Raw genomic sequence first — 22,533 nt, forward strand, 5'->3', positions numbered from 1 at the left:
ATTATATGGTCTAAATATCAATGGGACAAGCAAAGGGACAATACACAGTTTATGCTTTGCATCTGTAGTCCCTGGGCAGAGATTAACGTAATACAAATCAAAGAAAATTCTCCTAGCAAAAGTTCCACCAGACAATTGACTGCCTTTGTTAAAAAATCTGTCTCTAATGCAACCTTACAAAGAAACAAAAAAGGGCCAAGACCATTACGACAGCTAACAAATAAAGAGGGACGAAGAAAAGAAAAGAGAGAGTGGAGGTTCAGAAAGAAATGAATCTTCCTGGAGGACAACCAACCAGAAGGAAAGACTTCTGAAATACAGTTTATGGAGCAATGACACTCTGTCAGTGCACATCGAGTGTGGATGAACGGTGTGGGGCTGTGTTTTGTCTTGTTCCATCCTGCCCTGGGATGTGAATAAAAGTACTGAGAATGAAATGTGACATTTAGACATCCTTCCAAACACACCTGCCTTAACAAATCACACTCTGGAAACATGAAGGCACCTTTGCTTTGACCAGACGGTGTTTTATCCTGTTGATCACAAACACGACTGACAGTTTAGCAGAGTGGACAGGTGAGTGAGGCTAAAATAAAACCGCGTGAAGACGCACAATACATGTAACAGCAAATGTCAGACCAGGTCAGACAGAAGCTTGGTTTTGTTTTAACCTGCCTGTACTGCCAGAGGGGCAGGACCTCATTTAAATAGACAAACTTAACAGTAGTATGTTTTATCAACTCCCTTTGGCATTATACAACTCAAAATATGCACATCCAAGCACCGTACTCCTAGCTAGAGGCTGAGAAGCATGAGGACGTTAAAAGGTCAAAGCCATATCGTTTTCAACAGGCTTAAAAGAAAAAGGTTACAAGTCAATAAAAATGTGTCTTCATTTCATGTAATAACACTTTGATGACTCTTCAGATTCCGAAATGCATTTAAGTACAGATGCGATGGGCACTGATGTGATATTTTAATGCATTCAGCAGTGAAAAAACACCTTCTGTGACCCAATAATGGCTCAGCTGGATGGGTGAAATCATTATCACTTCATATTTCTTAACACCAATGTATTATTTGCCATTTCCATTGTGCAGAGCATTCATTTAGATGTCAATGATATGAAGTATATAAAGAACTTGATAATAAAAACCTCTTTGGCAGAGGTAATGACAACATCACAATATAAAAACACCAATGGTAAAGCCTTTATTCACTTCAGGCACATTTCCAGCCATTTAAAACTCTACTGCTGACACTCTTTAAATATAAAGAACGGCTGCCGTCAGACCTGGCACCACAACGACTGAAGCTCAGTCATTCCTAATCTCGGGCATTGAAGTTTCTTCTAGTTTCTGTCCCAAGAGTTTCTAAATATAAGCTGGAGATTTATAATGAATATACAGTGAAGTTCTTTGGGATGTAAGAAAAGGTCATTACATAAACAAGGCCGAACAAGCTCACCAAATGGACTGCTGTAATGTCAGCTATAGAAAAGTGTTCCTAGAACTGATTGTATGTGCAATGGGCTAAAAGCATTATTAGATTTCTGAAAGAGCTCTTTGCAACTGTCCGTCTAAAGAATTAGAGATCGAATGAGTCCAATTACCCACAAAATAATGAATTGAATCTGCTTAGCCCACTGGTCACAATGCACCAAAACAAAGCCAAGAAGTATTTTCCAAACCCTGTTAATCCACTGCTGCTCTTAAACATCTACAGAAGAGAGCTGCAACAATTAACAGGTGGAAGAAATAGCCCACTGCCCTCTAACGTTAAAGCGTGCACACACAATGACATGAAGCTACGCGGAGAGTGCGTACGTGGGGGTTAAACCACTATAGCGCGGTATTCAAGCTATCTGAAGGCTTCATGTCAGCTGCAGATGGAGTGACCGAGAGGGGGAGGTGAGATGAGAGTCAGTGGATAGGGGTGAGAGACGTGAGGGAGGGAGGTTAGAAGATGGAAGTCCAAGTAAGACTCAAAGGGATTATCTTATCGGAATCTGTCATGGGACTCAAACACAGATGTCATTTGGAGGAAAGGACTCCAGCTTTGTTATTTGTAACTAATCAAATTGAACTTTAAACGGTTGTTATGAAGTTCACTGATATACGTCATGATTCGTCCTACTTTAAACTGCTGCCACTACCTTTAGCCTTAATGGTGTACACCCTGCATCACAGATCTGTTTAAGGAATAATGTGATATGATTGTTCATCTGAGTGTGTGAGATTGTATTTTACTAATCGATGGTTCCCATTGCATGCATCAGAATGAGTGCTGTTTGCTCTTTCATTTCTAATGTTAAACGCAAAAGGAACATTTCCAAAATCAACAAAAAGAGAATGTGAGATAAATGAATGAATTAGTGAGGAGGAACATTCAGATGAAGATAGATAAATGGATCAAGGGCATGAGCTTGGCAGAGAGAGATGCAACTAAAGAGGAGAGATAATGATAAATAGACAGAGATGAGAGTAACAAGATAATAAGAATCACACAGAAGAGAGTGAAGGGTGAGCTTTCAGAAGGGAAGGGACAGAAACGGAGAGCGAGCTTGTGACAGAGTTTCCCTGAGTCAAAGTCACAAGTCTCACCGGTCAGCTCTAATTGTAGCAACAAGGCAAAGGGCATTGAAACACATAGCACTCTGTGGAAAAAGCACAGGGGTGGGGGGGGGGGGGGGACGTCATGAGGCCTAAACGCCAGCAATCAATGCTTTAAAAACATATTACTGCATCAAGTTGAGGTGAAAACATTCGAATTGTTTACTGGTGGGAGGTTGAGGGAGGAGATGTTCACACCTCAACCTCCATAAGTCAGCTGATTCAACAGTCCAGATCACCCAACAGCATATTCATTTAATAACGCTTCCAAGTAGGCTGTGGTTTCGCTATGGTTTGTTTGTCTGGTTGTCAGCAGTATTTGTCATGATCCTTGTTTTGTGTATGTTGTTTCCTGTTTTATTTTGAAATGTTTTCCCCTCTTGCGTCATGTTTACCTTTACTTCCTGTCTGCGGTTCCCTCCTGTGCCTGAGTATGTCATTGTGTTCACCTGTTGCCCCTGTGTTTCTCCTCCCCTCTCCAGCTGTGTCTTGTCTTGTGATTACCCCTGTGTATTTAGTCTCTGTTCCCGTCTTGTTCCTCGTTTCAGTTGTCGTTGTTTCCCACTTGGTCTAGTCCATGTTACCTGCCTGTTCCTGTCTGTCCATCCGTCTGTCTGCTCCTGTCCCTGGTGTCCCTGTGTCCCCTGGTTAGTGTAGGTGAGGGTTTTCTTTGTTTAATAGTACAACTTTAATTTGAAAAAAGCTCGCCTTTTGTTTGGACCCATACCTGCCTCCCTTTGTTTTACTGGACTTGGGTCGTGTTTCCCCAACCCTGACAGTATTACTGCGAAGCTAAAGGCCAGTATCGGAAAACTGAAGGCCAAATTCTCATGAAACTTGGTGAAATAGTCCAAGGAAGAACCAGTTTCAATGTTGGAGCATATTGACCGTAACAATTATAATCGTATTAACTCATAGTCCTTTAAAGAAGGACCAAAATACATTTCAAAGTTTCTCACACATGGGTACCACTCATCCGTCAACAACCCAACAACCAATATGACTGGAAAAACAGAAAGACAGTATAGATGTTGGACAGCATTAGGTGCAGTACAGGAATAACAACATGTGCATTTACTTATATCATAATTATGTCAACTGGTCTAAGCAACAGCTACTGTAGATTTCTGTCAATTGAAAATGATATCCAGCATTAATTGTGTGGCATATAGGAGAATACAGAATTCATATTTGTTGGCTAAATGTGTTTTTCATCTTGGAACAGTAAAGTATGAATTGTGAGATGATTGAAATGACTGAAGAGCAAAATTAAACTGAGGGAATCCAAGTAAGAACATGTGACGAGTCGGCTCTGATCTGATGTTGTTGAATAAATGCGGTGACACAGTTTGTACAGTAGATGTAAACAACGACCTGTGAAAACTGCATCCACCACATTCCCATGCAGCTTCAGCTGTAACAACGACACCTTTCTCTTGAGATGCTTCTCTCTCAGTGACTCACTCCACAACAACACACTCTCTAAATTATTTTCAGCAGGTCTTTGGAATCTTTGTCTAAGCCTGAACAATAAATCCATAGCCTGTGCTGCCGAACCTGTCACATAAAGTGTTCACACCCTGGAAGATATGATAATAGCAACAGGGAGAGGCAAACCTCTGCTTTCACTGCACTGAAAACACAAAAGATAGGAACGTTTTGGGAAAATATCATGCAGGCAGGTTAACAGAAGAATTCCATTTCTACTTACAAAAAAGGTTTTAAAGCAATGAGACCTGGGATGGATTCTAGCACAGTGGGCTTGATAGAGCCATCTATTGGGCCGCTGAGGAAGTGCAAAAATAATTCAATTTTAATGACATTCTTTGGTCATTTGCAATGCTATGCTCAACAGATCACAAAACAATAAATAATGCATAATTATGAATAAAAAGATGCATCTCATTCCAATGATATGACCAGCTACTTTTGAATATCAGCCCCGCATGATGAAAAATTGTTGCAACACTTTTGGCTAGCTATCGTTACCTCAGATGAAGCAACAAAAAGTATTAATAAAATAAAAAATGTTGAGGGATCAATCAGCTAACACTGTGGATGGGTCTCTGCCACCCCTGTGTTACTTAAAGTCAGTTGCAGAAAGACAGGTGATAGAAACAGTCCCTATGCAGCTTTCCCGTAAAGGTGGAGGCTCAAATCCTTTGGGCAGCTTTAACCTTTGAGCTGTCACTGTCCATCACATCCTCAGCATGCAGCCAATCCAACCAGGTCACACCACCATGCATGCCATCATTTTTAATCCAGTGTGTTTAGCAGAATGATTCTCAGGTCACTGCAATTACCCCCCATGTTGGGTAGGTGGATTGTGTCAATGTTATTCATCTTCTTTAGCAGCTAGGAAGTGTGGATTTATACTGTTTATCAGACCTTTCTCTCTCTGTTCATGGGGCTGGAGGACAAATGAAGAGTGACCCCTGACAACATAACAATTAGCCGAAACAAAAATCTGATATTGAGACGTTACACAAACAATAACTCTAGTCAGTCTGTCCATTTGAATATTCTCCTCTATCTTATAGAACACTTAAGAGACTGAAATTATCTGAGATGGAGGAGCCACAGTGTGGAATACTGAAGTGGTGTAATGAGCCCTATAGTTTAGAAAGTGCTGCCAGATACCAATCCATATAAAACGTTTTGAAATTTGAAATCACAGAAAAACCTTAAGATCTATAAGCAAATAAGCCTATAAGCCAAACAAAAACCCATTTCCAGAAACCAATAGTTAATATTTAAATACTTCAGTTTCTCAAACAATAAAACTTCTAATCGTTTGCCCTTTAGTACATTCCTGTCAAAGCAGTCATCATAAGTAATTGTTTGGTGATGCAATATAATGCCATTTTAAAATAATATTTAAAAGGTTTTTTTTAATGGATTTTTGTTTTAGACATATACTAAATGTGATGTCACATTCATGGAATGAGAATCATAATCTATTATTACACCATGCAAAATATGTATGAACATATGCATTAAGATCTCTGATATCAACCCATTTAGATTGAGCTATGCATATTCATTTTTGTACTACATTTGACTCAGTTTTATTTTACAGTTGTAGGTTTGAAGTGTTACAAAGTGTGCAGCACTGGCCTGCAGGAATGTGAGATTGTGTCGCTGTTATGAAGCTGTCCCCAAAATAGCAGCAGGGAACACGTGTGTACGGCTGCTTTCAGATCAGTTCAGCTGAGCCATGTAATGAGTCCTTGAGGAAGACCAGAGGACTTTATAATAAAGCACATAACAAGCGGTTGCCCTGCAGGTTTAATAGGACTATAATGAGAAAGTATTCTTTGATCAACAACACACACGGCACAGTAAACGCAGGGGAGTGAAGCAATAATATGATACCTGGCATCAATTACAGCTGGATTATGTAAACCTCACCAGCAAATAACTCAGCAGAGAGCCAACGCATTCTTCACAGCTGCTATTCGTCAGTGTACACTTTCAATAAAACATTCAAAAAGTGTCAAATAGTTGTACTCACGTACAGCGTAATGGTTCTTTTAGGGTGGATGAAAGATGCAGCGATGCAGGTCAGCCAATAATGATTTCCGATGTGGAATAGATGTTGCTCTGTAGTAGTTGGAGATGTAATCTGAAGCGCAGTTTGACAGATCTGCAGTCTGCAGAGCTCCAGGACGGGCCGGACTGTCACCGGAGAAGCTAGAGCCATACCGGTGCCCAGAAACTAAAAAAGCTCACTGGGAGACTAAATATAGAAACCAGTCAGGGGCTAACACTCACATACCCCACTCCAGTTTGGCACCGGTGGCCGTTATCTGGATGATACACGTTAAAGCCGTCAAAACCCAAACACAACCCACACAAGTGCGTGAAACCTGAAGTTTAATGTCAACGCAATCTGGAACAAATTCAAATTCCCAAACCTGGGAACCTGAGTGCACCTCTCCTTGTCTTCTTTAAGTAATTCATAAAGATTAAAACGATTAAAAAAATATGATAAAAGATTCATTCTAAAATAAAGTTTCACTTAGTAAGGGAAAAGTTAACTAGCCGCCCTCAAACAAGCTTGCTATAACCTAGCAACAAGCTTGCTATAATAACCTAGCAACGGTTAGCTTCACGTAACGCTTCCCTCAAACGGTAACGTTGCCATGGCGTTTCTTAAAGATTAACGCAAGCAAAACTCACTATATAGTTAACGTTAGCATTTTAACCAAATTACAAATTGAATAAACAAAGTCCTTTTCATTTATTTATGTAATTACGCACCAGTAAGCTAACTGTTAGCCAACGCTGCAACATTAAACTGCACTCAGACTAGCCAAACGTTAACTTGCCAGTGGCAGTTAGCTTAAGGTAGCTACATCAACCACACCAAAAACCCTTAATTAAACGATGCTAACCAGTCATTTATATGTTATAGTTCGAAACATAAGCCATGTTATCTTTATAGATAGCGTTTGGACATCTGGAAGAATTAATTAGTTACATTTTCTCGATATCACCTGCTAACTAGTCACTGGTTATCTAACAAAACGTTGCTAACTTCCAAACGTTAGAATGCTTTCAGACAGTTTCCCAAACACAACTGAATCATCTGAAACGTATTATTATCACACATTGAACAACTTTACATGGTTTTTCGCAACGTTGAGCCTGGCATTTGTTTGCGGGCAACGTGCGGAACTGTTGGGGATCACCGACACAGTCAACTTCATTTCCAGTCTGCGCATGCGCATTCATAACCACACAGATCAGTGGAATTGAAATTCTTGGAAGTAGCCTCGTACAAAATAAAACAATTACAATTAGGAAAATCTATTCAATTGCATACTTGGTTATTGGACAACAAATAATACAAATCACATGAAATACATATAAAGCCGCCTATGTGTAAGGGTTAGGTATAAACCAGTCTGTAAACTTGTTGCCATGTTATAATCCGTTATAAAATCCACAGGCAAAAGATTTACAATCAAATACAAAAATTCAAAATGAAAAGTGCATCTTAAATATTTGTGTGAAAATGTAAATAAAAGTGTAGGCATTTGTATATATTTTTCTTTAAAGCAGAGTTTTCCGGTTTCACAGTATAAACAACATTTTAAAAAGAAACATAATTAATGTATTGAAAATAATTACGATGAATAGTTTTTTTTTAAACAGGTCATCATCAATACATCCTCTTGATCATCTTCCACATTTTGCAGATCTGTACATAACAGGTATATGCAATAAAACCAACATTTGAAACTTACTGAGAGCTCCAGTGTCTCAGTTTGGTGAATATCATTACTACAAGTAAACAGCAGAGGTCAGCACAACATCACGTTACAGCTGGGCAGATGATGTCTGCAGGTAGAACACAAACAATGTCAGGGTTTAAGTCTTTATTTATGAGTAAAGCTGACATGGCATTTTATTCTCTGTTTCATTACGAGCTCTTTAGTATAACCGACATCTTCCATTGCAGGCCACTGTGCAGCTTAAGGTACACAAAGATGGGTAATCCTGTAATATGCAAGTCACTGGCCTCAGAAATGTTTTTTAAAAAAGCAATGATGGGTTTAATTACAAGAAGAATTTCCCCAAGAAATTAAAATATATATTTTTTAAATAATAATAGCCAAAGAGATAGAGTGTGGAAATCCAGGCTTACCCTCTTTGTACTGGATTACAATTAACCTCACTGTAATCACAACTCTTATCCAATTACAGCATTCTGTTAAATCACTCCCTGCACATTGTTTAATAATATCCTCCACATGAGTAACTCTTCCTGAGAGTGAGGAGGGCAGATTGTCGGAGAGAAGTGTCAAACTGTGCCCGACTCATCTGATTCAATATTCCTCTAATCTAACTTTAATTGCTCAGCCTCAACTTTTTACTTTACTTTTAAAGATTCATTTCCTGAATAGCAGTTTGGCTCCGCTGGCTCCACACACTGCCCACAGGCCCTCTGCACGATGGTAATTTCTTGATGAGTTGCTTACTCACCCAAATCAATTCTTCCCCTTCCTCTCTCCTCCCCCTGTCATTGTCTCCTGCGAGGGCTTGACGAATCCTTTCTGTCTTAAGTGAAGCTTTACCATGCCTGCAGGACACTGAATGAGTAATAGCCAGCTCTCTGTGTGTGAGGAAATGTCACTGGCAAAAAAAAAAAAAAAGACATAATGAAAACTGGGAGACAAAGTGTTGGAGCTCAGGGGTGAAGTCATCAGTGTGCATGTGAGAACAGGAGCGGGGTCTGTCTCTGGAGCCAGCTAATTGAGTGCGGATGATTGAGAGTAGACACAGGTAGGCGCTGTGTTTGAGTATGTTGTTCCCCCTCTTCCGTGTCGATGACTATGCACAAAAGGGTAGACTCTTTTCCCTAATCAAGCTAATGGAGTGGGAATGAGCTGCTGATGGGCAGCGACAGGTAGAAGGGCCTCCGGGGGATTTAAGGGAGTCACGGGGGAAGAGAAAGACTGAGGTGAGGACTTCCAGCCTCTGATTGGCACGACACGGATGATAAAAAGCCCTGACCCGTGCTGTCAGATCCATTAGCAGGTGGTTCTGGTCTGAGGAGCATACAGGGACAAGGTGTTAGCTACACAGAGATACATACTGCAAGCCTGCGTGCTAAAACAGAGAGAATAGTAGGCTACCGACTAGCTGCTTAAACTCTAGTGTTTCATCGTGTTTAATAGCTGATATTCAATAGTCACTAGATTTGTGAGTCACAGGTGAGATGACCCTTCAAAGAAAAATGTCACAGTGGTGAGTTGATTCATTTTTATTGCTTTATACAGAGTCCATTTTCTTACAGCAGATCGAGTTTGTTGTGAAATGTGATGATGAACACATTTCCTTTTTATCCTGATGAATGTTAGATGGTTAAAAGCTCTGGTTGTAGCTCCTAAATGAATATCTTTTCCCCCAATGCTCTTTCCCAGGTCAACAACGAACTCTCAAGTTTTAAAGAAATGTAGATGAGAAGTTCTTAAAGACGTTAGAAATAAGGAACGCTTCAACTTTACCTTTGGGAACTCCATCTGTTGGTCAAAATCCATATGTTGATATGACAAAAAGCTTATTCTATTTGGTTTGATTTGGTTTACAATACAAAATCTTTCATGACGAAAATCACACCACATTTTAAATACAACAGTAATATATATATCTGCTGTATCTTGAATTATGTGTATTATCATAATGTTTTTGCTACACTAGGACCTTTTTTTCGGACTGTTCACTGGAACTGGATCATTGTTTCTTTTAGTAAGATGAAATATACTCTTGGATGCTCCTGGTCTTGTATTAGACGTCCTGATGAGTCAAATGTTCAGTGTTGTTTGAACTACGATGGGAATTAGAGTCAGGTAAAGTCAGATGATCTCTTTTTAAACAGCAACGAGGTGAAGTCTGGCTTCAGAGAAAGAAGACGAGGTCCGTGTTCCTTGAATTTGCCTGAACACAATAACAATAAACATCTCTTATTAATATCAAATTGGAATAAATGTAGAATTCTTGTAATATGAATAATTAAAATAATCGAGCGAGGCAGGTTGGTACGACATGTTGAATAAGACCCCTGCACAGTGACATAACAGACCTCAGAAGGCTTTCACTATGAGTGTCTGAACTATGTGGTTTCGAAAGTCATGAAATATGAAATATAGCTAGTCCTGGACCTCGAGCTGTTTGAGATTGAGTCTCTGCCCCGCTTTAGTGTCCTTGAGCAAGTCATTGACATTTTTCCAGTTTGTTCTACACCCATTCTTTCAGCCTGAGGGTTACAGAGTCCTCCTGTAAACGCCTTCATGTTTTGTTGCATCTCTCCTCTCACCCTGAGGAGGCCGGGCCTGGTGCTGTGCTGGTTCCTGCTCTGCCTCTCCCAGCAGCCGGATTCTCTGCATCGCGTGTCAGCCGTCAACCTGCGGCGCTTCATCGGGTGTGCCGTCCGGGAGTTCACCTTCCTGGCCAAGAAGCCCGGCTGTGGGGGGCTGCACATCACCACTGACGCCTGCTGGGGGCGCTGTGAGACCTGGGAGGTGAGTGACAGGGAGGCAGCTACTGTACACACACACACACACACAGAAAAAGAGAAGGAAATTATGGATTAAATGCAGTTTCTGTCACAGACGGACATCTACCCAGAGACAGACAGGGAGGCAAATACAGAGAGAGGTGAGATCCCTATGGAGAAACTTGTTTTCGTTTCACACCCTCCACAGGGAGGACGGTGCATGGTGGATTCAGACAGATACAGTAGATGGATGGACAAATAGAGGAACAGATTGGGAGATCTATATGCATTTGATGAATATAATAATTCTATGTTCATAATAAGTGTAAAAGATGTCATTGTTGTCTCATAGTAATGCGAGGCTGTGTGAGGTATCAATCTTGCATAAGAATAGAGGAGGAAAGTGGGCCCTGAAATCGAGTTAGAGTTCTGCCAGGATAGAAAGCAGCGTGCAATCCGGAGATTGAAGTGACAGCAGCGGTATTCTTAAAAGTTATGCATAGGTGCATAAATGACACAATTGGATTTCATAAGCTGACGCATAATGATGACAAAAAAATGCTGTGAGATCTCAAGTGTCATCTGAGATATTGTAGTAAGTGACAGGAGGCATTAGGAGGCTCATGATTCTCCCTTTTGTATTACTGCAGTGAAGCTGGTGGGCACGTCAGAGTCCAGAAGTTTGTTTTGTGATTCTCTTTAGATCCCCTCAGGGAGGAAAAAGCATTTTAAAAATCTGCTCTGCTTCTCAGAGAGGTCAGCACACACTGCAGGGAGTTAATGTCTCGCTTTAAAAACAGTCTGTAGGACTAATAGGTGGTCAGGAGTCGTTGAACAGTCTCCACAGCTTCAGGATTTACAAAATCCTCTTCTGTGCATCAAGATATGTTGGCGAACTTTCAGCAGGAAAACAATAAACTCTTGGAACACCACAAGCAATTAATAGAGGCTTTGCAGATGTGTCACAAATCTCCTTAGATTAAAGCAGAACGGAGGTTCACTGCCAAACTAGGTATGTGCAAATAATGGGAAGCTTAGCAAAAGACTTTACTAAAAATGAAAAGTCGAATAAGGGGGATAACGTGTTTCCATGCCAAGCTACTGTTGAGAAACTAAAGGTTGTTTTGTAACTGGAAAAGAATCATTAGATGAACATGGTGATGTTTGGAAGAATGGGTCCTACAATTGCTTTTATTTGATACTCTTAAAAGACTTGCATGAGTGCTCGTTGGGTCTTAAGGATACAAAAACAATGCCACAGTGCACGGTTCATTTTTAAAGCTTTACTTTAGAAATTGAATGAATTTGTGTTGTTGCAAGTACTTAAAGAATGCAAATGCAAAGTCAGGAACGTCGTGGTGCCGATGTTTGCCACCAGAACTCAGACTTTAGTCAAGAATAAGTAGTTTGTTTGGGGGCGATAAAGGACAGAGGGTTTTGAATGCTGTACAGATCGCAAATCCCTAATGGAGACAGATTAGGGTGTATAAATACAGTGGACGGGACTTGACCGCTTGTCAAATGTAAGTAACACAAAGCTGAGGTGATAACATTTGTTTTTCTCAAACTAAAGCCCTCTGGATGAAACGTGTCATCAATAACTTTTATATTCATCACAATTTTCAGTTCCTAAGTTCAGTTTTTCCCGTTTCATATCTCCAGAAGCCCATCCTGGACCCTCCCTTCATCGAGTCCCACCAGCGCGTGTGTACCTACAACGAGACTCGCCTGGTGTCTGTGAAGCTGCCGAACTGCCAGCCCACCATCGACCCCACCTACACCTACCCCGTGGCCTTGAGGTGTGACTGTGGTGTGTGTCTGACCAGCACCACTGAGTGCATCACGTCTGTCTAACACTGATCTCAACAGAAACACACTTTTGAAAATATCAAATCACAGTTTTGAAGATATCTTGTATGTCATTTGGGGATTTTACAACTATGTGTGCAAGGAGGAAGAGGGTGAAATAAAAGGTGGTAGCACTTTAAAATACATACTGTTTCAAGGCAGTTAGTTAATAAAATGGTTATTTCACATTGCTTTTTGGATTCAGATTGCTCTAAAAAAAAGGTTTTATGAAAAATGTTTTTAAAAAAATCTTTCTTGATTTTCTTTCTACTTTTATACAATTATTTGATTCCATTGGTCTGTAAATTAAACATGCCGGTAAATGTAATTTGAGGTCCATATATCGTCAAAAAAGTTTGGTAAAGATGATTATTGACCTGCTTATAATGTGAACTAGAAACCCTAATCATCTGTACCCTGAATAACTTGCTCTGATTTCTTTCTGCTGTCATTCCAGCCATTACGAATGTGTGCCATTTCTCCATTAAAATAAAGAGAACTCTTTTAAACAAAAACAATGTCAAATATTCTTTTCATTAACAGCATGTTGTCTATGAATACGAGAGGGATCCTTTTTTTACTTCGGGTTGCTTTTCTTTTTCAGCTAACAAGCACAAAGTGTGTTTCTTAACACTGGTCTTCCGGGGGGGGGCGAAGGTCAGACACTGCAGCGAAAAAGTCTAAATCCAACGTTATTCTTTTTAGACTTTAAAACGTTAAACCTACTTTTGCTTATAAGCAAAGCATTTAGGGTCAAAGAGATTCTCGTAATTTGCTAAATTAATAACAAGCCTTTTAAAAAAGCTATCAATCACCGCCGTCTGAAGGGACTCGTTAGCGCTTAATTAACTGACCGGAGCTCTGAGGCCAAATTGGTAACTCATTAGAGGTGGAGAGGGAAAAAAGGCGTCCTTACTAAGTGGTTTTTTTTTTCGTGTTACACCCAAGGAGAACAGGGCTTATGTAATCCCTGAGTGCTTACGTGTCACTGAGGAGCTGCAGGGCTCTGTCTGTATTTGGCTTAGTTAACAACGCAAGACTTTAAACTTCAGTCATAAACAAACATCTTATTTCATACACAAAGGTGGCATTTTATACGCAGTCTATTATGAGGTCTGTCTATACATTTCACCAATAAAAGGAAAGTAACAAAAGTTTGGAGAATAGGTTTGAGTTTATTTTAAATATTCATTGTTGAGCAAAAATTGATTCAAAAATGGTTGTAAACTTTGGTGCAATAATTAATGTTATTTTATGTGAGGGAATTTAACAGTTGTGTCATAACAAGTCAGGAAAATCTATTAAAACTGATGCGTGGGGGGGGGAAACTTTGGGATCTTAGCCTTAGCAGACCATTTAAATGCACTAAAACCTATATAACACACTACAGGAAAGGGAAACCCACAAAAAGCAGAATAGGGCCCCTTTATTATTCTGTAAAAAAAACCAAAAAACTGTCAAAAAAAGACACAAATCCTCAGGGTAACAAAAGATGACAGGTATGATGTTTTGTCAGAGGAAAGCAAACAAATAAGAGCTGGGTAACATTCAGCTCAAGTGCAGACAAACAAATAACTAATTTCTCCTCTCTGTTCAGACACAGAAGCATTGTGCACACAGAGAGTATACTGGCAACCATTCAAATGAAACGTTAAGGGGCGAGGGTTTTCATCTGACCTTAGAAATATTAGAAAAGGATCCAACTTAGAAGATGACCTTCTGACTCCTGGCATCTTTCCTACCATCAGGTCACCTTAATCACACTGAGAGAGTGTGTTATCATCCTGACCGACTCTGTGTGTCAATTAGTGCAGAGATAATCATTAGCTGGTATTGATTGTCTCCATTTTTAGAGCCTCAATCGGTACATTGATATAAGTGGCCGACTAACAAGCTGACTTTCTTGGCTGAGGTCAGTTCAACACAGTGAATGACAGTAAGTCAAAATACCTTCTAATGTGCAGAATTATATTGATTTATACCATATTTTTTACAATTTGAAAAGTCTACTTAATATAAGAAAGACCACTAAAACATCTGGTAATTGCTCAACCCATAAACTTTATTTGGCAGCTCTTGAATTTAATGCAATGTCACCTTTTGTAAATAAGAAAACACAAGCTTGAATCCCTTACAAGTAACCTAAATACTCTTTCTCTCTGTTGATAAAACTACCTTTTATGCTGATTTCTGTGCATGTGGGATTATGTAACGCCTAACAGTGGTGTTGTGGTAGTCGTGTGATCTTCTGTGTTTATGTTTGATCTCCTGCAGAGTAGGAGGGTGTGCTGTGAACCCACTGTGACCCTCACGGTTATATTGCACTTCAATGTTAATATAGGGCTGATAGGCTGATGTCCTGTGGGAGGGCAAGTGTGGAAAAATACTCATACAATTCTCTTTTTCCCTGAGACTGGGATTGATTTCTCTACGGCACTTGTATTTACTCTATCATAAAACTGCACTCTGTTTAGGAGGTGTTTTTACCTGGTGCTGCAGAGGTCTCTTCCTCTCCAAAACAATTCTACCCGCTGATCAAAGCTGGTAATAAAACACAGAATAAAGCAGGTCCACGCTAAATAACAGTTTTTCTACAACTCTGTTCAGGTGTTTATCTGCTTGTTTCTTTGTTAACGTAATGTCTGATGACTCAGGTGAAATGTAAAGTTTAGAACGACCAGGATCTTAACAATGTTATGAATAAAAGTGGCTTAAAAATGGATAAAAAGTGAATTTTATGATTCCATTTCCTCTATTAGGGTATATCGCCATTACAGTCGATAATACAAAAAGGAAGATTACTTCGATTTAAATTTAAGATTTCTCTAGGTTGTAATTTTTTGCAAAATGTAGGATAATGTAGGTCCAAACTCAACATAATTTGAACATAATTTGAACATAATTTGTACGGTTTTAGACATTTTGGTGAGGAAATGTCACTTTTAAACTCATTTTATGTCCCTCTTTAATACGTTTATTAATGTTTTCCCAATGAATTTTCTAAGTAGCATGTCTGACTCATGCAGGACATCAGAGTTTGCATACTGTCACCTATAATGCATGCCTTTGTATTCACTCTAAATGTAAATCTGCTAACTTATCTAGTAGTGCAGCAGTGTGTTTCCAATTGAAATGTATCACACTCTCCTCTTTTGTTTAAAACCAAACAAGGAAATAAATTAGTGCTTTCCTATGAATCCGAGACAAATTCCAAGTGCAGATTTTCCTGCGGGCAGAAGCGAGTTCATCAATCAACCCTCTCCCACGCCGCCTCCGTCATATCACATGCCAATGGTAATAAAGGTGATAAAGATCAAAGGCAGGGTCGATCCCAGGGGAAATCTCACCCAACGGAGCGGCTCTTCCTTTCTCTCTCTACGTCCTCACAGATCCTCCTCCAACATGCCTCCTGTACGAGCGACTGTATAATTCATGATCACAGTTGGTATCTGTCAGGCTGCTTCAGGAACAGCGGAGGGGATGTTGCCCTTAACTCCAACGTGCAGTTTACTGGTAAGAGAAAAAGGGAAAAGGAGCCTGTTTTAGTGATTTAGTAAATTCAAGCAAATTGCAACACAAAGAAAACATTAAAAAGTATTAAGACAAAGTGCCATAGAAACACATTATACAATTACATTTAAATACATTTTAAAACACAGAATAAAACAAGCTCAAATAGAATAAGAGAGGTATGAAATACAACTCTAAAAGTTACATTAAATTGATTTATTTCCGGTGTTTAATACCAGGCTTAAGCGACAATTTGATGTTAGTGAAAATATAGTTTATATATTCTAGTTATGGCAAATAACACGGAATCTTAAGTTGTTTTTAGATTGCGTAATTGACTACCTAATAATGTTTTATGATCACAATCTAGAATTGACATGTCAGACCAATAAATAAAACTAGATGCTTCTATTGGAAAATATTGGCTTGATGCAGATATACTTAGTCTGAAGAGACAAAATGGACGATGACGGAAGAAGTTATCAGACAGCCTTAGTGAGTATGGTGAAGCAAGAGATAGTTAACATTAATGTATTCAATGTTAATTATTGATAATATTTTCATAAGCTCATCTCATCCTGATTAAAAGGGCTTTAGTCATTGTGTCTCTCTCTGAGCACTCAGAGGAGCTCACAGACTTAAGGTTAGAAACCCCCGTGGATGCTTTCTCCTCCTCCTCTACTTCCCCCCCACACGGCTGAAGGAGGGAGTTGTAATGTCAGGAAGGATTATGGCAGTGGGGGTCACCAGAGCGCCTCTCCTGTCAGGGTCGTTGAAGATAACAGAGGTCTCAGGAGATCCTGCAGTCAGACAGCTCACCTGTCCTCTGCATCTCCTTTAACCTCCATTTACTCCGAGACCTTTAGAGGCGTCACATTTACCCATTCAAATGTGTTGGAACAACCAGAACTATGTTATATCTACTGTTGATGTGTGTACTTTGCCTAAGTTAAACTAAATGTCTTTTAAAATGTCCATAAATAGAGGAATCCGCCATTTAAAATCATGGTCTGCTTCATTTGGTTGCTTGTATTAAATGGTGATGTATTCCACTTTGCAAATATGTAAGCATCTATGCGTCAAAAGCTGTCAAGGATTTGCTTTTAATCCACTTTCAAGCCACATTTTTTAAGGTTTAGGGTATTTGTACGATACATTTTGTAGATATAGCTACCAGATGAATTCAAAGGTTGGTCACTTTGCAATTAACAAATGCAACATTTTAGAAGTCTGGTTCCTAAATAGGACATACATGTGGGTGTACAAACCAACAAACTGTGGAATAAGACAACAACCTAGTCATGTTTTGTGCATGCACAACAACAACAAACAAAACGAAGGCAATTAGCCTAGCTTAGCATAAAGGCTGGAAGTGGTGGGAAACAGTTAGCCTTCCTCTTTTCTACATCTCTCAACATCTATACGCAAGTAGAATTGACTTGGGTGCCAGGATAGACACTGCAAAGAACTTTGATGAAATGTCCATTTTTGTATGAAAGAGTTACCATGAATTGTAACTTTGCAGCGCTCCATTAAGGCCCAGATGGAGCACCCTGTGGTGGAAGTGATGACAGCTCCGCTACTCAGCTTCAGATCCTGGATATCCCCCAGTCCGCTTTGTTTCCACCTCCTCTTCATGATGTAATCCGCTGAAATCAGAAAAGTGTCTCCTCATGTAAGGAACAGAGCCAGAGCACATACAGACACTGTAACCAGAAACACACACACGCTTGAAGGAGTTACGTGCAGCTACTCACGCAAACCTGCTTTGTCACGTGTACACACAGATTCAGAGTCATGCACACACACACACTTTCTGCCAGCTGCACATATATACACAGGCACACTTTCAGACCAGCAGAGGATTCAGTCGCTGGGGAATAGTGTGATGATGAAACAAAAGCCTCTCATACCATAACATCTGCAGTGGAGTAAGTGAGAAGTACAGAATTACAGTTTTAGCCACAAGAAGGTTGGATAATAATAATACAACACGTTGTTATACCTGTAATATGGCCTTTAGTCCTACTTTTTATGAGCTTGCTGTATGGGGCAACATCGTGACAGCTCCCTGGGGTCAGTTAAGTAAAGGATAGCTCCACTTTGTGCTTCAAAACAACATCTTTATGTTAAAGTGACAAAGCCATTGTCATTTCTATGGGAAAACCATTGAACTTTGCCAAGGTAGAGTGTTGTTTGTTTACCTGTTTCCCACAGACATTTGTTGATGTCCTCTTTTAAGCATTAAACCAAAACTCCAATTCCATTTCCTTAAACTCCTGAAAAAAGTGTAATTAGTAAAAAACAGTCTGGCACTCATTTTGTGTAAAAGATGAGCTCCTCATGAGACCAAGCAGACGGATTGTTATTAAGAATAAATGTCTCCCATTTATTCTTGTATAAAAAGACTCAAACAGTATGATTATATATCTTCTTCACACTCAACAGATTGTTTTTAGAGTCTTGCTGAAATGTATTAAGTTTATAATCAATAACGTATTCAATTTTGGATCCAAGGAGGTAGGGTCCACGGGGAGACATTTCCCATTAACAGTCCAATTTTCCAATTCCTCACAAAGGCCTCAAATATCTCACAAGATAATTAAAGGTTGAGATATGAGCATGGGGCTTCATACCCAGTATTTCCTCTGATACTGACAGCAGCTAAAGGGAAGGATAGGGTAACATGGGTTTAGTCAAAAACACGTTTCATCCTCATGAAGCTCTGAGCGCAAACTGCTGAGGAATCAAAGGAGACACATCAAAACCTACCCAGTGCCTGATGGCTGACTTTCAAGACACAAAATGAGTGTTTTCAAAGGAGCTGACGCTAAACCAACAGCATAAAGATGAGATGAAGCATTTGAACTGAACAGTTCTGCAGACTTTGGTTTTTAAACCTGTACGGTAACATTAAAGTGCGTAAATCTCCTTTTAAAGTGGTGATTTTGAACAAAAACTAGACTTTTTTTTAGGTGGTTTCCTTACATGAACTGTAAAGAGTCCCAGTTTGACTCGACTCAAAATTGAACATCATCATATGAACGCCTTGTTTTGTTTTGCATCTTTAATGTGAGAGTTGTATTAGGTTGCAATATTTATGACTGTTCCCTTGCTTCTGCTTTGGAAACATAACAATAATTTCACATATCTTACCTCATCCTCTGCTTCCTGTACCTGTAATTTATGCTTAAATATTGAGTGACCTAAGGCAGAATCCTGAAGCATGTTAGATGCAACTATAGGTCAAAAGAAAAACAACATAACTGAATAAATGCAGGCCTTGTGTGTTCCTCTGAGCAGCTTTTTGACTTTGTGTGTGTGCAGTGAAGTGCAAAAGCCCTGGATCGATAAAGAATAACACAAAGTTTCCTTGTTAGTTTCCTTCTGCTTCATTGGATATACTTCCCCCTTTTAAAAGTAATGTTGGTCTCCCTGGAAAGTAAATAGTTGTTTGCACAGTAATGGTTAGTCAGTAAATCAGTGTTCAGCTTGATTGCTTATTGTGTATACTGACTACATTTCCCATGATGGTAAAATAAATGTGAGGCCATAAATCTTTAACTTAATATCACCCCTGACTTCAAACTCAATCATAGTTTCTCATTCTCCAACATGTTGATAACTCTCACACCTAATCATGAATATAATCAACCTGAATCTGAAAAAATACAGAGAAATAATGAATGAGCTTCAATTGTGAGAAACTGTCAAGTTATGTAAACAAGTAGCAGAAATACTTTTCACTAATTAAAAATAAATGATGTTTTTTTTGTTGTTTCTCTCCCATACCAGACTGGGCTCTGGTTTCAGACAGAGGGTGCTGCAGCACAGGCAGTGTGATAAAAATAAAGAGCTATTGAACATTAAAGCATGGAGACATGTCCCAGTACAGACATCAAATACTGATATGAACCTGAAATAATGAGCATAAAAGAGTCCCTTAAATATGAACTCTTCTCATGATTTTACCAAATAATATACCAAGTACAATTTCTGGACTATTTTGACTTTGAAAAGAGCCATAAACTACCGAGTGAAAGTCCCTCTAAAGTTGTTGATTCACACACATATAAACTAAGCAATACACATCATGATTGACACCAAAAAAAGAAACAAACCTGGAGTGAATGAGCCTCAAATGCACCTTCACTTCAGCAGGCAGTGAAGTAAAAGCATTTCAAACTTCCACTTCTCACCAGCAGCAATTAAATGTGTTTTCCAAGAAGTCTGCCGGCACATCCTAACGGGTGTCAGTTTGGGCAAAAGTCTGCTCTCCTCCTCTCCATTTCAGGAGACTCTAATGGGGATAAGCATGTCTCCGCACCAGAATGAGGCTCAGCTGTAGCTTTTTACAGACAGCCGAGGCTTCATGCGCCCATGCAGAGCTGCAGGTGGGCCGCTGAAGACTCCTGACAGGATAATTTCTCCTCTGTGTTTCCTTTCCACATTAATTCTCCTGTCTGACATTAATTGGCTGTGAAGATTCAGAGCCTTTCCCACCACGAAACGCCCCTGATGTCAGAGAAATGCCTGATTGGATTAACTGGACAGATTAATGGATAAAATGGCAGACAGGTAAAGAAATTGGCTTTTGATTGCTGGAACAACACAAACTAAATACGACTACACCTAAAGTCCGTGCATATGTCTAAACTGTCAAAGCACCTTACTGTGATCCTGTGGTGTTAAACTAAAGATTATTTAGATTACATTTGTCTGATCCTCTTAAGAAGCTGCAGCAAGGAGCCTGTAATATCAATTCTGCTCACAGAGACAGGAAAGAATAAGGGGTATTTAGACGAGGGAGGAAGAGGACAAGGAGAACATTGAATATCACCGAGGTTGAGCTGCAGGACAGAGTGAGGAGAACAAGAGGTGAAGTCTCTGAAGTTTCCTGACAGAGCAGTTAATGTAACCTGCAGAGAAAATCCTTTTGTTCAAGTTCAGAAATACTAAACTTACATGTATTGCATTTCTATTTGTACGTTACCCGCAGCTCTATCTCTGGAGGATACATCTGCACTCCTCTGACCGGAGTGTCATCCCTCAGCCGCAGACTCTGCAAAACATACAGTATGTTCATATGCAAATAGTCTGCATTAAACTTGAACATCTCAGGGTTGATGGGTTTATTTCCCATTTGCAATTTCATCCAAATTGATTCGGAGCTTCTTTATTGTATGTTTCTTTGTAGGAAATCAGAAAAATGTATTAATTACTCAGTACATTTGAACATGGTTAGCCCTTTGTGCTTAAGCTTGAAAAAGGCTGTATAAATTGGTAGAATTAGAGGTGTTAGGAGGAACATATTTGACGGAGAGGTTATTAGAATCAGTGCTGAGAAACTGGCTTTAGATTTCCAAATAGCAACAACAGCAAACCAAAGGAAGTAAATAAAATGTGTGTATTACATCCTGCAATGCAACTAACAGTCAGTTGCCAGTGTAATCAGTATACGTTTGTTACGTGCTGTGTTTTGTTTGTGTGTGTTTCTCTCATCCTCTCCCTTTGATTGTCTCCCTGCAGGTGTAGCCTCTCCCTCAGGTGCTCCCAAACCCCAATCAGGGCCGGCCAAAAGTCCTGAGGAAGGCAGCAGTCACTCTCTCCCTTTTCCTCTGGGCTGCATGTGTGACAAGTGCAGCTTGTGCAGTGTGGTTTAATATCGAGGGACTGGCGAAAAAGTCAGAACCTTTTCCCAAAAGACCTGACTTCAAATGTCTTATTTTATTTCTAAATGTCGACTTTTAAAATGTCCGATTTATTTTTTCATAATGATCAGTTATTCCCAAAAAATCTGTTTGTTTTTTTTCAAATTTCAGACTTTTTTTCTAAATGTGGACTTTTAAAATTGTCCCTCTATTTTCTCATTAGTCTAACTCCTTCATGTGGCCCGAATCAATCAAGTTCATAACTTTTTCTTAAAAGCCTGGGAAAACAAAGTAAAATGGATTGCTTAAAGTTGATCCTGATTTTAACAACACTACATAATATATGTTTTTATTTTTGTATATTCTTTGTTGTGCTGTCCAGCAGTGGCTCAGTCAGTAGGGGCTTGGAGTGGGAATCGTAGGGTCGCGGGTTCAAGTCCCTGAACAGATTTGAAATATGGAAAGTGGACTGCTAGTTGGAGAGGTCCCAGTTCACCTCCTAGGCCCTGCTGTGGTGCCGTTGATCAAGGCACCGGACACCTCCAATCCCCCCCTCCCCATTGCTCCCCGGCCACTGCTCCTAGTACTAGGATGGGTTAAATGCAGAGGACCAATTTCACTGTGTGTGCTCTGCTGTGTGCATGTATGTGACTAATAAAGAGGGTTTCATCCTCCGATACTAAAAATACAACTAATGCTATTAATAGTCACTCAGCGGGGGTAGTGTTAGCATCGGGACGCTCACCCAAGTTTCAGTCACACAGTCAAAAGTTCTCCAGAGTCTGTGTGTATTGTGTACTGCAATCTCTTACTTTTATAAGAAAGTTCTTCTTAGTTTGTCTTGAGTTTATAGTGCAAATTAGAAAATTATTTTTGATTCATTAGAACATTATCTTTTGGTTTCATA

General features: G+C 39.6%; 1 protein-coding gene across 1 annotated transcript; it reads left to right on the forward strand.

Annotated features, from left to right (window-relative positions):
* Nucleotides 1-9,163: 9,163 nt before the first annotated feature.
* Nucleotides 9,164-12,793, forward strand: gphb5 (glycoprotein hormone subunit beta 5). The gene is made up of 3 exons (XM_063909498.1): nucleotides 9,164-9,368; nucleotides 10,447-10,642; nucleotides 12,280-12,793. Exons 1-3 carry the CDS (start codon nucleotides 9,340-9,342, stop codon nucleotides 12,469-12,471), a joined length of 417 nt encoding a protein of 138 aa, XP_063765568.1. The 5' UTR covers nucleotides 9,164-9,339; the 3' UTR covers nucleotides 12,472-12,793.
* Nucleotides 12,794-22,533: the final 9,740 nt, after the last annotated feature.

The sequence above is a fragment of the Eleginops maclovinus genome, chromosome 19 (genome assembly GCF_036324505.1).
Source record: "Eleginops maclovinus isolate JMC-PN-2008 ecotype Puerto Natales chromosome 19, JC_Emac_rtc_rv5, whole genome shotgun sequence".
In the NCBI taxonomy this organism is placed as follows: Eukaryota; Metazoa; Chordata; class Actinopteri; order Perciformes; family Eleginopidae; genus Eleginops; species Eleginops maclovinus.

Bases quoted from the DNA above. Each gene is read 5' to 3' on its own strand.
- gphb5 (XM_063909498.1), top strand. From the start codon at position 9,340: ATGACCCTTCAAAGAAAAATGTCACAGTG. The intron at 9,369-10,446 runs GTGAGTTGATTC...CACCCTGAGGAG, and splicing joins CAAAGAAAAATGTCACAGTG to GCCGGGCCTGGTGCTGTGCT. The intron at 10,643-12,279 runs GTGAGTGACAGG...TCATATCTCCAG, and splicing joins GGCGCTGTGAGACCTGGGAG to AAGCCCATCCTGGACCCTCC.